At 42.2% G+C, this 15,923-nt stretch overlaps 1 protein-coding gene across 5 annotated transcripts in view; it reads right to left on the bottom strand.

Moving 5' to 3' along the window:
• The window catches only part of TJP2 (tight junction protein 2), a 389,609-nt gene that overhangs the window by 248,845 nt on the left and 124,841 nt on the right, over positions 1 to 15,923 (bottom strand). For all 5 annotated transcript variants that reach the window (XM_078862279.1, XM_078862275.1, XM_078862278.1 and 2 more), the window contains 6 exons: positions 12,981 to 13,105; positions 11,722 to 11,824; positions 8,587 to 9,298; positions 7,655 to 7,758; positions 5,707 to 5,875; positions 3,846 to 3,987 (listed from right to left, as the gene is read on the bottom strand). In XM_078862279.1, coding sequence (XP_078718405.1) covers positions 3,846 to 3,987; positions 5,707 to 5,875; positions 7,655 to 7,758; positions 8,587 to 9,298; positions 11,722 to 11,824; positions 12,981 to 13,105 — 1,355 coding nt within the window. The remainder of the gene's footprint in view (positions 1 to 3,845; positions 3,988 to 5,706; positions 5,876 to 7,654; positions 7,759 to 8,586; positions 9,299 to 11,721; positions 11,825 to 12,980; positions 13,106 to 15,923) is intronic.

Below are 15,923 nucleotides of genomic sequence, written 5' to 3'. Positions count from 1 at the left end.
GCCTCAAACTCAATGTAAGCACATACATCACTTGTGTGCGCTGGTCAAAAGAACATTAATCCTAACACGGGACCATAGCTATATGTGGTACCAAATCAAAGAAGATACACATGGATACAAATCAGTTTAACACGTAGGCTTTCGCGACCAATATTATTCATAATCAACGTTTTTGGGTTTAGATCGCGTTATTTATAAATGTGTCGTAACCCTCCACCACCCGACACGGCCAATCAGTAAAAAAGTGTCACGTTGACAAAAGACAAATAGTTCACTGCTTTAGCCCACTGGTGTGTTGAAGCGTGAAACCACAACATTTACAATTTGAGTACGACGTTTCGCTGGTAATTGCATCCAGCATCATCGGGCAATTCGCCAGAATACAAATGTTAAATGTTATTTTCATACTTTAGATTCATTAGAGCACTTTTACTAAAATTACAGTTATTTCGAAACCAGTTTCTAAGTTGAATAGCAAAAATGACCAGATACCATTCAATCAATTGGTTTATAACCAGGTGAATACGTGAGATAAATATAACAAGTGTAAGGGAGAACTGGGTAAATATACCATAATTCAGACTCTATGGCAAGTTAGTTATCTGAATGTGGGCTAATACAGACAAGCGAAGACGGACTCTTGTGAATTATGTTGTAAAGCAAGGTCTCAGAGGGTTGGGTTCCGTGTACCCCCACATAAGCGCAAATATACACAATATAGGAGTGCATATAAAATGGATATAAATGTACATAAATGTTAATAAAGTACAGTACTGTACAGTAAACTATTCAATAATCATCAGTAGCATCCAGGTCAAATCGAGACGACGATATTTTCTGGACTTGTTTCTTGCGCGGGCGATACAGTTACAAGCCCTCAAATCCACGTTAGTGTAAGTTTGAATCGGGGTCGGTCCCGTATGAGCGGGTCCGCGCAGTCTGAGTCCGTGTACTTTGAGACATTACTGTACAGCAGTATACAATTTGATGTTAGATAGTGTAATTAATTGTACCCCGTGTTGAGCTGTAATATAAGATCACTCATTGAATATTCCATTATTTGTTTTACATGTTAGTCAGTGCAGTGGTCCCTGGTAGCTGCAGAGCTCACATAAACCGATTATAGGCCTTTGTAGATCCACTGCTGGATGAATATCTCATCCACGTTATGTCGGCGATGGGGATTGTTTTGACGATATAGACTTGATTGTTGAAGGGGGTGCCCAGAACCGGTTGAGATATTATTTCTCACTGATGTTAGCCACGGTTATGAATTGAACTGTGGTTGCCAGATTCATAGTGCAGTGCGCAAACCATTGTGCCAATATATAAGAACCTAAAACAGATATCCTTACACATTTGAATTTATACGTGCATCCTGAGCTTAACAATATGCACTGTATTAATCAATTAATCAATTCGTCTTTACACGCCTATAATACGCAGCCCTGGCTTTGCTTGGACCAGTCATGATATCGGCTCGTAAGACTTCGAGGATATGGCAAGTGCATTGAATAATTGACTACCCTGTTAAAAACGTCACCTTTTAAATAATTTTAATCAAAGCAGAAAAAGCAACAACAACAAAAATGGTTTTCATCTTGCTATAGTTTCCACGATTTGAAATATAATTTCATCTATCTTTTATCTATCTTGCAAAGGGTGTACTGGAAAGAATACCATTAGAGCTGCCCAAAGCAAAATAAATGGGGTGGGTCAAAGGCTAACGCATTATATACTCGTACCGCATAAATGCTGATGCCGCAAGCACAGGTATGTGTACATTTAACTACGCGGCATTCATTTATTTTTAGTTGATGTGCGATTTCTGCTTTGAGCTATCAGGCCCCTCGCCCATTAGTGTGACCATCCACTTGTGTCATCAGAACAAAGCGGGCATTATCCAGCATGTCACAAAACGCACCGCAGCATTTCGCATGCGTGATCCCCTTAGCTGTGACTGATTTAACGCTTTCACAGGCCACCCTTTAATATATACTCAGTGACAAAGACGATATTACACCGTTTTGTTTATTTTTGCAAACGCCCTCTAACCTCAAGCAATGCGATGGCAAAACAACAACAAAAACTAAAACAATATGTGGAAGCACACATTTATTTCAAACAAAAGCCTATCCACATTCAATGTCAAACAAAATCCTAAATAAATGTAACACTTTAGTTTCCCCAGTAAATATGGACATCTGTAAAAAATGAGCTTGATAATTCATCGGATTTCTCCAGTCTAAATAACGATTCTGATTCTGAAACCTTTGCTTAAAGATGTTAAAGATGTTTGCATGTTCCTATTGGCCACACTTGTGAACAGCTGAAGAGGTTGCACGAGTCTATGGAAAATATATAACTGGCTGTGGCTTATGTAAGTATACATTACTGCTCTACCTATACACTTCGACACATGCTCTGTAATATATCGCATCAAATATTTCACGTTGAAAGAGTCAGCGTGTACGAGTGACAAGCACCGTACAACAGAAGGCATGTTGAGAGTGGCGAGTCAAGAAGCTAATGGGCGGTGGAGCCAAGTGGTGAGTGAAGGCATACGAAAACTGAATGTGACTTTTAATGTATTATTTCTACAAACTATCCCCCTCTATAGCATACCTCGCCTTTTGGGGACAAAATAGTGTCGGCACTTATTCAATGCTACAGTGACGGAGTGGTAAGGTCAATGCTCTGACAAGGGATGCCACTGCATTCCTATACATCGCCAATGTCTGTTCTCCGCGGTCCTTTGTTGTAGATTTACCGCCCTTATCATTTTCTGGCGGGCTTCCCATTCTTCAGAGAAGTCATGCAGCTGCTTGCTCCACAGATTTTGCTTTCATTTCTTGTTTGTGCTAGATGCAAGCCCCCCTTGATTTGGAGCAGCTGTCATTCCCTATTGATTTTATGTGCTTGTTCGCATGGCTTTATGATGACTTTGTTTTATCAATGCCAAGTCACCAGCCTTTCATACTCGGCTGCTGCTGTGCTGTCTTGGCCTCCATGCACCGGTGATCTTTAGGATTTGAGTGACACCAGTGTACTACTTCAGTCACTCCAAAGTTACGAAGATTTCATTCGGCATTGTTACTCTTCAAATAAACTGAATACGTACTTTCCCGTAATTACAGAGATCAAGCATTTTAACGCTAATGTACTCACCTTCAATCATCAATGGATTTTGGGGGAAGAGTATATGCCTTACAAGTCACACGAACCTCAAAGCATTGACACATAACAAACACAGCTTTGTCTTTACTCAATACCGTCATATAATACTGATAGACAATGCTGTCATTGTTTGTGTGACCAGCTCATACTGCTTCAGCAGCAGAGTCTACCAAAGCTAAATATACATCAGGCAAAACGCTGACGTACGTGAGTTTAACAGTGAAGATAAATTAAAACCATAGTTTGATTAAGAAGCAGGAAGTGTGGCTGTGCGTCTTGTTGCGCGGTGAAGCGATCCAACAACAGCGCGGTTACCGCTTGTGGCAGAGGGTCATGGTTCTAATCAAGCGTCTGCCCTGGTTATTACTGAGGGTGCGATAACCATACGATATGCGGCGTCTGCTTCACAGTGGACGTTAAAGATCCCTTTAAGTCATTCGCAAGAGTGGGCCGCTGTGTGTCGGCAACACGGTCCAAAATAACCCAATCGGAAATATGCACGGCAATCATTGCCCCCATCCCTACTGCGAAAACGACCTTCCTAAAAATAAAGTCACGAGACATTTAGTGAGGCTATCCTGGGTAAAGAAGTGCAATATAAAAAACAGGAACACACACTCGGGTGAGATGGAGTACCGTTAGAGCCGTGGTGCCAAAAGGTGCGTTACCTGGTGGAAGGTTGGCCAGTGGACCTGCTTGGCGTTTCGCTCTCGGGAGACCTGATGTCCTCTCGTGAGCGGGAGCGACTGCTCTGACGAGACTGAGCTTCGTCCGACGGCTCCGAAACCAGAGACTGGATCTCAGAGATGTCTGTAGCCATACAACAAAGGGCATCGTCATCACTTGTGCACACAAGAAAGCAACCCGTCACTGGCTCCTGTAGACAATGCGCACAACAGAGAGGTAAACTGTCCTGACAGTGTTAATATTTGACTGTCACCCACCTGATATCGTTTAATATAGAAATAATCGATAGTTTTTTGTTGGTCATTTATAACCCTCACCACTTACTACCGATTGTATCTCATATTAATTCAGGAGCATGCTGACTAACTGATATCTTCGCCTGTAAAGCATCATGTGCAGCAATGTTACATTCAGTTTCAACATTCTTACACATCGACTAGCTTTGTCCCTTTGTAACGTGCAGTCTCTTTTTTTATTTTTATTCGCGGAAGAAATAGAAATGATTTTTAAAAAAAGATTATGATTCCGACTAATTTGATTTGAACACATTGAGTGTGAAAATGATCAGATAACGGAGCAAAGTTCGGCATAGTGCGGTACTGTAATAATTCAGAAACATACATTTATTAATGTGTTGCAGCATCATAGCCGACTTATATTTTATGCAATCCTTCTGCAGCTCTTGAAAAAAAAAGCTGTCTCTTTTCTTTTACTTCCACTCGTCAACTTCCACCCCGAGGAAACGATGGAATCTCATGCGCTTCCATCCCAGGCAGTTTCTCCCATATACACACACACAACATTGCATATATACACACACACACAACATTGCATACACACACACACAACATTACACAGGCCCCAGAGAGAGGAATGACTCATTTGTTTCTATTAGGATGCCAATGCACTACATTGTCCAGATGCTCAGGTGCTTCCCACTGTGATACACATTTGCCAGCCCACTACTGGGACCAACTGCCAAGTGATGGGTGCACTTTCTACTTGGCATAGCATGTCAATTAAGTCAATCAGCCTCAACCTGACGCCTATTGGGATGTTATGCCGGGTAATCTGAGAAAGAAAGTTTCATCTGATTGCCCTTAGGCCCCCCCAAACGACAAAGCAGGTGTAATTTAATTACTTTTTTTTTTCCCCCTAAGAAACGTAGCATTATTTCTTTTGCCTATCTGACATTAATGCTGTTAATGTTTGAAAAGGTGTTCATGTGTAAAAAAAAAAGCCACGTACTTGCAGAGGCCCAAACAACACCAAACGTTTAGTAAATAAATAGGTAAACAGGCAAAAGTCTATCTTTGCAATGCAAATAATTATTTGTAGTCCATCAGCCTATGTGCCTTCCAGACTAATGTTTCATAAAAAAAAGTTATACTTGCTTAAGCAGGAAAACAATGGAAGCAGTTTTAACCTTGTGGGTCTCATTATTAGTCAGGCCCATTGGGAAAATGCGATGTTGCCGGATGTTATTGGCAGCAAGCTGCCAGCAGGTGCCATAAGAAACCGCACTGTAATGAATGTAATAAAGCCAATACAATAATATGATATTTCTAAATCAAATAACATACACTTAAAACATAATACATTTCTCTTGGTGTGATTATAACAAAAAAAAGGGGGGAAAAACGCCTGCACATATTGCCGCCGGGTTTACACACACACATAGGCACTGAGCAAATATTTCCAAGTTGCACGCGTTTACTCTATGGGCTGTCACAGGTGTACATTTCACCATCTTTGTACTTTGTTCTCATTGCCACCCCCTCCCCCCCCAGCAAAAAAAAAAACTTTCGTGCAGTGGCCGCGTCGCACGCTCGGCTTATGTACCATCCCTGTCGGAGAGGTTGGAGGAGGGGATAGAGTCTTCCAAATCCGGAATGGTGATGAGAGTCCCCTGGTCGTCTCTCTGCAGCACCATCCTCAACTTGCCCTTTGACCTCTCGATAAGCTTTCGGGCATCGGCCAAAGACATGTTCTCCGTCACTGTGCCGTTGATCTGTCAGAAGAGAAGTAGTTTTCCCACAGCACCTCAACTTTTTGCCCAGGTACTTTTGTGAAGCCACAAAAGGTTGCAAATGTTCTTTTGCAATGGAAGAATTCGTTTCATGGTCGACCACATGACGAGGTTAATAGCACCACACATGCGCGGTTTTTTTCATTCAAGAAGACTGACACGTAGCAGTGCCAGCTGCTCATTTCATACTAAACTGACCTTTCGGGAGGACGCTGAATATCCAAAGAAGCGAGTTTAAGTAAATTTTTGAAATGTAAGCTTTAGACAGATCACAAAGTACAAACCGAGCCTCAGAAATGCACCTTCGGTCCGCAACATTATGCGCATTATGAATTGTATTATTATGCTCATATTTATTTGTCAGAGTTGGTCACATTTCATGCATTCAATGCATTTCTATTTCAGGAAAATGTAGATCACGCATGTAGAGAAGGTGGGGGGAATGGTGGACAAGGGCAGTACAAAGGCTATTACAGTAAGGCTCCTTATCATAGCAAAACGTTAATATATTAGTCTCCCCATAATTTGTGGATGACGTTCCATACTCTAGGGGCCAGATGCGACCAACAGGCCGCATGCTGAGTAGTTCTGCACTAACCCCTGCCAATTACCAACTGACTTCACTTTACAAATTACTGCATACATTTATGCAGGGGTGAGTCACAATATATGTGATGTTGAAATACACAGTGCACGTAAACAACTTGAGGCCATAAAAATGACAACAAAACATACTTTCAACATCCAGAACAAGGTGTGCAAGACAAGAGGAAGTAGTGTTATATATCGTTGTATTTTGTTGTTAAGCATCGTGGCATTTTCCAATTCTAAATGTTTAAAATACAGACATGACCTTCCCATATAGCATGTAGCAGTCACTTAAGCACGGATTCGTGAATTAGATTGGCCAGCGTGTAGGCAGCGGAGAAGGCCAAGTGTTGATTTATATGGGAAAGGAAGAGGGAAAGTAAGGGCAGGCCATAAAGCACACCACTCTTTCGAGTTTCTGTATTTTGAAAACGGTGGTTTAAAACTTCAATTCAAATCAAAATTTTACTCAAGCTGCGTTGAACCTTGTACATGACAATGCCAAACGTCTCTCTCCATTAACAGTATTTTGTGCAAGTGATGAAACCATGCAGCCAAGGATGCTATTCTCTTTTTCAAGGGGAAGACAACACGAGGGAGAGATGTTGTACCTCCTCACTTGAGCTGCGATGTTCTCCTAAGCGACTTTTCAAATTGGTCCCATAGCTGGGGTTTGTTTACCAACACTGGTATCTCTCATGTGAAGCGTTTCTCTCAACATCCATCCCCTCCCAAGCAGCGCTAACACTACCTCTTTCGAACTCTGCTGTCTAAATTCCCTGGGCACACCACAACGGCAAGCAGAAACGGCGTGATTTATAATAAACATCAACTATGCATATTTTTGTTTACACAGCTTTGTGTGGAAGGCTGAGGTTGATGTTCGAATAAATCATTCCTTATGCAGCACATTGTGCCCGGTTGCCCTACGGTGACCTCAGAATTTGGCCTCAGATAACCTTTCCACCTGAGAATTTCTTTGGCCGGCAATGCCAGGGATAACGACCGAACAAAAATCCAGGTCACAGCCCTGTTTGCTCACGTTGAAAGAATGGCCCTATTTTTGTCCCTGTGCTATATCTGGGATAAACACACACACAAAAAAAGCAGAAAAGCACATTTGTTACACTCTGTGATCCGAGCATGAATGAACGCTTGGCTGAAGCGCGTTACCTTGAGCACAATGTCCCCGTCGTGAATGTTCCCATCCCGCGCTGCCAGCCCCTCGGCCGACACATCCTTCACGAATATCTGACTGCCGAGTCGCAGTCCGTACTCTGCGCAGGGTGTGACAAGACTACGTGAGCCGACGCCGCGCTGAAATCCTGCGCCACTTTTAACACGCCGATAAGTTTGTGGAAAGGGGACAGAGAATGTGGAACGAGCAGGGTGCCAAGAGGCAAAAATGGTGAAACACAGCAGGCGAACACTTTGGACAGTACCTGCCTGCCTGCTGTGCCAATGGATCGATATTCACTAGCAGAATTTGTTAAAAAAAAAAACATGCTTCACTGTTTAGTGTACTTATCTTAATATATTACATTGAAATCTAATAATACAAATTACTGACTGAACATTATGCATCTTACAACACCTTCATAATAAAACCAGCAAAATTCACAAAGGAATACAATCATTCCACACAAAGAAGGGTTTTCCATTGATGGGCGATGTTTTAGTGACAATCTATTCTACTTTTTGAAACCAACACACACTTAAAGGCAATTGCAATGAATGTTTAATGTTGCTTATTTTCTGAGCTTGTGCAGAGAAAGCATTATTGTTTAATAACATTATAATAAATTTGAGGGAAAAAATGCAATAATCCTCTGTTCAGCCTTGCATTAAAATGATTATAAATCAGCAGGTTCACACAAAGGTCATGGTGTGACAGGATCATTCCAAACCTGAGTAAACTCATTTAGTTATAATCCTATTGATGTACAGCAGCAGTGTCTTAAATTTTTGCTGTGAGCCAGGTCAGACAAAGGTTAAACTGATCAATCTCTTCAATGCACAAGATTAATTAAATTACAAAGTGTGGCTTGGGAGCTTGATTTAGGCAACTTTGCAGTAAGAGTATGTAAAAACAGAGAAGTGCATACCTTCAGATTTCTTGCTTTTCACAAGCGTGACTTTCACAAGCTTAGGCTGGTAGTAGGATCCAACAGACCTGCGGTCAGAGGACCCTGGAGACATGCTCCTGCCTCTGCTCCTCTCACTCCTCATGACATTTCGATCTTCCTCGCTCCTCCCTAAACTGCGTTCTCTTTCGTTCTGGCCGAGGCCACGGTCCCGTTCGACCCTCCCTAAACTCCGATCTCGCTCAGTCCCAGCAAGGACGTGATCTCTGTCGGTCCGGCCCAAAACTGGGTCTCTCTCGGTCCTGCCGACAACTCCCTGCTCCCGGTCCGTCCGGCCGACGCTCCGCTCCCTGTCCGTCCTGGCCGCGCTGCGGTCCCTGTCGCTCCGTCCTGATGTCAGGTCCTGCTCGCTCCTGCCGACGCCATAGTCCCTGTCGACGCGGCCCAGGCTGGCCTCTCGCTCGCGCCTGCCAAGGCTTTGGGCCCTCTCGCCCGCGTGGCCGTGCCCTCGCTCCCTGGCTCCGCCGGCCGCCGAGACTCGGTCTCCGCGGCGAGCCGCGCTGCGGCCGCTGCGCTCGGAGCGCGAGCTGCGCGCGCTCCGCCGGTCGAAGTCGTCCTCCTCCTCTTCCTCCTCCTCCTCCTCGTCCTCCTTGGCCGCCTCGAAGATCTCATCGGCGGCTTCGGGCTCATGCCGCGACGACGGCGGTTGAGCTCGCCGCTTCCGCTTGATGGTCTGCGGAGGGAATTAAGTCATTTTTGGTGCGATGCGTCGTTGCGATATTCTAAAATGTTCATAGTCCTCGTCGTCTGCAGTGATCTATCCACCGTTGGATGGATGCTTCCGCAAGCCATCCACCTTCTCATGATGCAATAAATCGATGCAGCTCCTAGACACAAATTGATCTCACTGCTCCAGCTCCACAGTGGATTTCCTCTCACGATTCCGTTGACTGCCCCTCCACCATTAGCAACGCGTCCTGTCCAAGTTCTAGCACCGTTTCCTGCCCAAGTTCTAGCAGCTTGTCCTGCCCAAGTTCACTTAGGTTTAACAGTCCAAATAACGTCTTTAACATGCCTTTGTTTTTTAATGCACATATTTACCTTTACTTATTTCATAGGAATTTCAGGCATGCACCCGCCCCCCCTCCCTATTCCTCCATTTGCACATTTCAGCTTGGTTCCATTTTCTTTGTCAATCTCCACGTTTCTGATCTGGCCGGGTGATGATGTGATAAGAGCGCTAGAATGACAATCAGAATGTTGTAGGTCAACACTTAGTTGAGTCAGCTCATCAGCCCTCTAGGATCAATTAAATGAGTATCACTTTGTAGTAAATTTACAGTGGTCATCATTTGCATGGCATGGGAATGTGGATTTTCAAGAGTGCAACAGACCACGACATGTCACGAGATTAATACATTTTTGTTAGCTATAGCAGTCTACATCACCGTGTGTCAGAGAATGATCCTGGAAGGTGACATCACAGAACTACTTCTGAAATCACTTCAGACACGGTGCACTACTTTCATATGTACCAGAGAGACTGTTGCTCACAAGTCAATCAAACCCAATGTATCATTCTCAGAAGTACAATAAGTGTAATGAAGTTAAAAATATTTTCATGATTTTTTTGTGTGTGCAGAATTTGGTGACCAGGCTGAGATCACCAACTCGCTACACTTGAAAACATGATTTAATCACCGACGGCTGTCCGGTTTCTAAGCTAGGATCTCAGAAAAACTGGCTCACTGCTGCAAGGCTCCCTGGATTCGAAAATTTTCGTGCCATCAAAGGTTCGTGCTTTCCACAGAAAACGCATTGACAAGTAATGAGTATAAGCTGTTCAGTAAGCTTATAATATTGGTCAAATGTATAAAAATGTACAGCTTACCTTTTCCCATCTTTCACAACCGCCTCTCATTTACAAATGGACTTCACTTTTACATCTAACCACTTTTGTGACGCATAATGCATCGCATATGGTGTGAGTGCATTTATTTTTAAAACCCTGCGCTCATATACTCTCTTCCCCAGTGCAAAATGATTTCAGCATTTAACAATTAACAAATGCAGATGAAAGAGGTAACCAAGGATTTCTCCATAGAGTTCATGTACAATGCAGCGTGCATTATGTAAAATCCCCAGGCAATACAGAAAGGGTAAAATAAAGTTTTGTTCTCCGTGTGGTTGTATTAAAACTTAAGTCTCTTAATTGGTCCAATAAGGTTCCTAAGTGTATTGATTTTACTGGCGCCAACCTTTTCACTTTGGTGCTTTCTAAAAAAAATGCTAGAAAATGTATACTTGCACTTGATTTGAGCTTTGAGCAAAATCCAAGAGGAGAAAAAAAACATCCAGATGAAAATAAAATGTATCAGTGTGCACATATAATAAAATAAATAGGGCAAAAAGGAAACCACTTATTGGGGGATTATGAAATGTTCCACACATGCCCCACTTGTGCTTTTATGGCTATTTGAGGAGTATTTCGTTTACAATCCTACACGTGAATAGTGGGTCTCTTCTGCATCGTTAATACATTACATTTAATGAGCAAAACATTGTTGCTAAGAAAATGTGCAAAAAAATGTGGAATACACTAAAATAAGTGCAGCAATATGCTATATACTTTATATCGTTATCATTATCTAGATGGACCTCCAACAGGTGTTTTTCGTGATATATTGAACACATTTAATGTACACCCTGGGGAGGAAATATGGTGTCCGTGTAGTGCTTCTTCGCCACTGTGTTTTTTACACTGGCACATCCGTGCCAAGCCAATGCGGCCATCACTGCAAGGAGAGGTAATTTGCCAAGTTGAGCTATGACCAAAGCATGACACGCTGGCCTCACAAGACATCTGAATTCGAGACAAGCAGGGGCAGTGGCGTGGCCAATGGAAACGCGCGACATCAGTCAGCACAACTCAAAATCCAGTGGCAAAGCGGGCAACTGAATGTGTCTCAGCGGCACGGTCCAGGCTTCTGCAATGGAAAATCAACCAGGCGCCTCCAGACCTGCGATAGATAGCCTGACTCGGCATGGCTCGAATGTGCCAGTGGAATAGGGGTAGGAGCCAACAGCACTTGCCCCAGTAACACACCAATGCTAAAATGAGGATCGGTGTGTATGCATATCACCTGCTAGACTTACGATTTTGGCAGTCTTGCCACTGTTGCGCAGCTGCTGGACAGCGAAGGCGTGCTCCACATTTTCCATGTGCTTGCCATTCACCGTCACCACCCGGTCATTCTCACTGCCAGTGGGCACACAACACTTTGGTAAGTGTGCCCGAGAACACAAAGGAAGGTGCGCAGCCGACGTAAATGGCCGAGCTGCACATTTGCTTTGGTAAAATTATTTACATCGACGACAAACCATTCTTTGCGTTCACACGCACACATGCCAGTGAATGTGAACGTCTTACAATAGAAGTTCAACATACATACATGCACAGCCAATCACGTCGGCTGAAAACCATCCTTCACGTCCCATGTAAAACTACCTATGTAAGTGTGCGTGTGTGAATGCAATGGGTGGTCTGAAACTGACATAAATGCCTGTGCTTACCCTTATTGTTAGTTTAATCGCAATTTAATTATTCGTGGGAACTTTGATGCGACGCTGAAATTGCCATGTCATCCGAATAAAATTATGAATTTGTATCCAAGCCCGGTGATATAAAAGGGTTAAAATAATAAGAACCAATAAGTTGCAAAGTCTATGAAGGGATGTTTTCAGTAGGTGAGTCAACGTGACAACTGCATAACATATTGGATTTTCTGCTGTCAAGAAATCAAATTATCAGGCACAAATCATTCTGTTTCTCTCACCAGAAAAAAGATGTGTACATTGCCTTGTTTGCAAAGATGATGCTGTTTATCCCTTCTTGTATCAAAGACGAAATCCCTATAACAATGTCATAACATTATCTCATTTAATGTTTCCTCTTCTACAGTATAAAAAAATTCACTTGAATTAATAATTATGTTTCTGTGATATGGACATACATGTCCTCGGCATAAAAATCTGAACATTTACATATATTAACGGCAGACTGACAACGGAGTCATGCACAACACTTACATTCATATGAGAAAAATATCACATGTTTCATTTCCCACTTCATACATCACTGACTTGTTAATTCACTATCTATTTTTTATTTATAAAACACAATATTACATACATATTGATGGGGACAAAAAAAAATACAAAGTAGAAAAAACTACGCTGATAAAAACCAAGAAAAAATTATGGCAACAATTAAGAAACATCTGAATCTTCAAGAAAATCTACGCATTATTAACACCATTAATGCCGACGATCTGGCTAAAGGCAAATAAGACGGCCCAAGAGAGAATGGCCCCCCGTCACTTTGAGTGCTCCTGGATTAGTATTGATGTACTGACTGGAGCATCCCCTCCGCAGGACCACCCTTGAGCACATCGGAGATGACAATGGACGTCTCTCCACTCTGGAAGTGCGGGTTGTCTCTGCCACCGGAAATGGCGATCCCGAATCCAAAGCCAGGCGCCTGCCACGGGAAACGTTTGGAAGCGTAGCAAGAATGTTAGTCGATCACGCAAACACTCTCGCGCAATGGTGCACTGGAATTAAACCAGCCGATTTGACTGTTCTGAATAACGTGCAAATGAACAATGACATGAAATTTCCGTGAGCTTACAACAGGGCCAGTGAATAGGATATCCTACTTTGACACTGGCTTCCACCGTAGAAACATTGAATTTCCGCAACTGGCTCAGAGCTCAAAACTGAAAAGAGCGTTGCTCAGTGCTATTTCTGAGCAGTCATACTTAGGCTATAAAGTCTCCAGGCACACAAGAAATAACAGCAGTTCTTAGACAGTCTTTATAAGAATTTCAACCGGAAACGTTAGTAATCCTATTGCAGTACTGTATTTAAAAAATGGAATGGCAACTAATGACAGTGACTGATCAAATTCGATCATAAATTAGTTATGCATCATTTGCAAAAAGCTATAAATTCAACATCCGTCTTTGAAGTAGTGATTTAATTGATGAAGAAATAAATCACTCCACCCAAGGCCACCAGTGCTAGATCATGGGTTGAAAAAAATTCTCCACAGGGGGCTCTCATCTGACCTTCTGGGTCCACCTCCACAAGGTCATGGCACAAAGCCCCCACAACCCCAACGCAATATGTAAAACGCCCGAGATGCAGACCAATTCATTGTGGCCCATTCAATGGGAAAAAAAATCCCTCTGTGCACATAACTGTGCACGTAACTTCTCAATGGTACCATGGTAAGCTGCAGACACGTATTCATCAATAAATTAATCGATTCAAATCGTGCGCTGCTCTACACTGCATGCGCTCTGCATCTTCGACAAAGTGAAATAGTGATAATAGAAAGAGCCTTCCAGTGGCTACTTGAAATGCTCTATTATCCATGAATATTTATGGATATTTTATGTAGCGGCAGTGACGCGAGCCCAGTGGTAGCGCATTCACTGCTTTGTGCAGAGGTTGCCGGTTCAAATTCCGCAAGCTGCCTTTTTTTGTTATTACTGCCGGTTCACAGTGGACATTAAATATCGTAATCAGAATCTTTATTTAGACTGGAGGAATCCGATGAGCTGTCAAGATCCATTGATGTAATTCGCAGTAGACCATTGTGTACCGACATCATGGTCCAAATTTTTACATCACCTGCATTTATCACAATTTACCCATTTGCAAAAAAACTTGGCAGGACCCTCCTGGAAAAGTTATGAGACTCAGTGAGGCTCTCCAGGATAAAAAAGCATCATAATGAAAATAAATAACGAATAAGTACAATTATTCGAAAATGTTATCCTATTATCTGTAATTACCAGCAATGCTCTGCAGATAAGTGTAGTAAATTGACGAGAAACTACGCAGATAAAACAATCCGCGTTGTATGTCCGCCACACCACTGTGGCTAAGAGGTCTAACTTTGCAGATGACACGAGCTGCAAATTCACAAACGCCAATGTACTCAAATATTTATCAATGGTGAGATGCGTTTTAATAAATGAGAAGCTATTATAATAGCCTGATAATTATCAGGCAACAAAAAACGCCTGTAATAAATCAATGACACAGGGCCCATTTTCCACGTGGTTGCCAAAAGCAAATCCGTGACAGTGGCCAATGCTTCGACGAACCAGCTGTTGCAAGGAAACTGTGCCAATGGCACATTTGCTGGTTATTCCTGGGAGGCAAAGTTGACTTCTATTCCGAGAGAAAAATACACAAATTAATGAGAACCCCGTACTGGTTGATGGAAAACCACGTACACATCACAGTAATGATCCCGTGTGTATTTATTAGATGTATCACACATACACATACGACCTTTTCCCCAATAGAAAGAAAAGACATCAATTGCTTACAAAAAATGCGAGTAAAAATACATTTCCATGAACAAGGTCAAGTTTGTCCTTTTAAAATATATTATTAAAAGCAATGTCAGCACCAATGGATGTTTGCACATTACCAAAAAAAAAACCAAACTGTCTCTTCTAATTATTGTCATGTTATGTAGTGGACCCCAAGCTAAAGCTTGTCATTTGATTCAAAATTCAAGGGCCTTTTATTTCTTCTTCTTCTTCCTCCCAAAATCATGTCAACATCCAAAGCCTCACAGGGCATTTTTTTTCAGATGTTAAGATAGTGCAACATCACAGACCCACAGAAAATATCTCAGCAAACATCTTAAATTAAACGAACATATTCATGGCACACTTTACAAAATTTGACAGAATAACTACGAGCACACACACACACCAATATCAAAAGTCTTAACTGCCTGAATTGAAAAAGTATGTTGTACTTCCAAAGCACCTCTGATAAGCACGATTGCCTACGTATGGTGCGAAAGAAGTTCCACATACATACATTTTTACATTGCTTACGTGGAAATATTTGAAATTTGTGAAATATTAAACCTGAGTTAGGTTATCGAGAATAACCACAATTTTGTTTCAAAATTCATTAAAGTACGATGCTTGGAAACTGGATGGCATAAACTAATATTTCAAATAGAATATATACATGCAGCTTTGGTTTATCCCGCACGTCCAATTTTCACAACCGCTATTTTTTCGTAATAAAAAATGTAATGCTGATTGTCGTAATGCTGCTTGGTTGCACTTCCTCTTTACAGGGGGGGGGGGACCATTTGATGTCATGACCACTTCCAGCACAAATTTGAATGTCAATGTTAACATATTGGTGAAAGTATACAGTCAACATATCTTTTACAATGTTAATACAAGTGATGGCTCGGTTTAGCCTATGCAATGCGTTTCCAGCCCATACACCGAGAGGAAAGAACATGACACAAG

Source organism: Lampetra fluviatilis, chromosome 13, assembly GCF_964198595.1.
Source record: "Lampetra fluviatilis chromosome 13, kcLamFluv1.1, whole genome shotgun sequence".
NCBI classification, from domain to species: domain Eukaryota; kingdom Metazoa; phylum Chordata; class Hyperoartia; order Petromyzontiformes; family Petromyzontidae; genus Lampetra; species Lampetra fluviatilis.
This window is presented reverse-complemented; position numbering and strand designations above follow the sequence as displayed.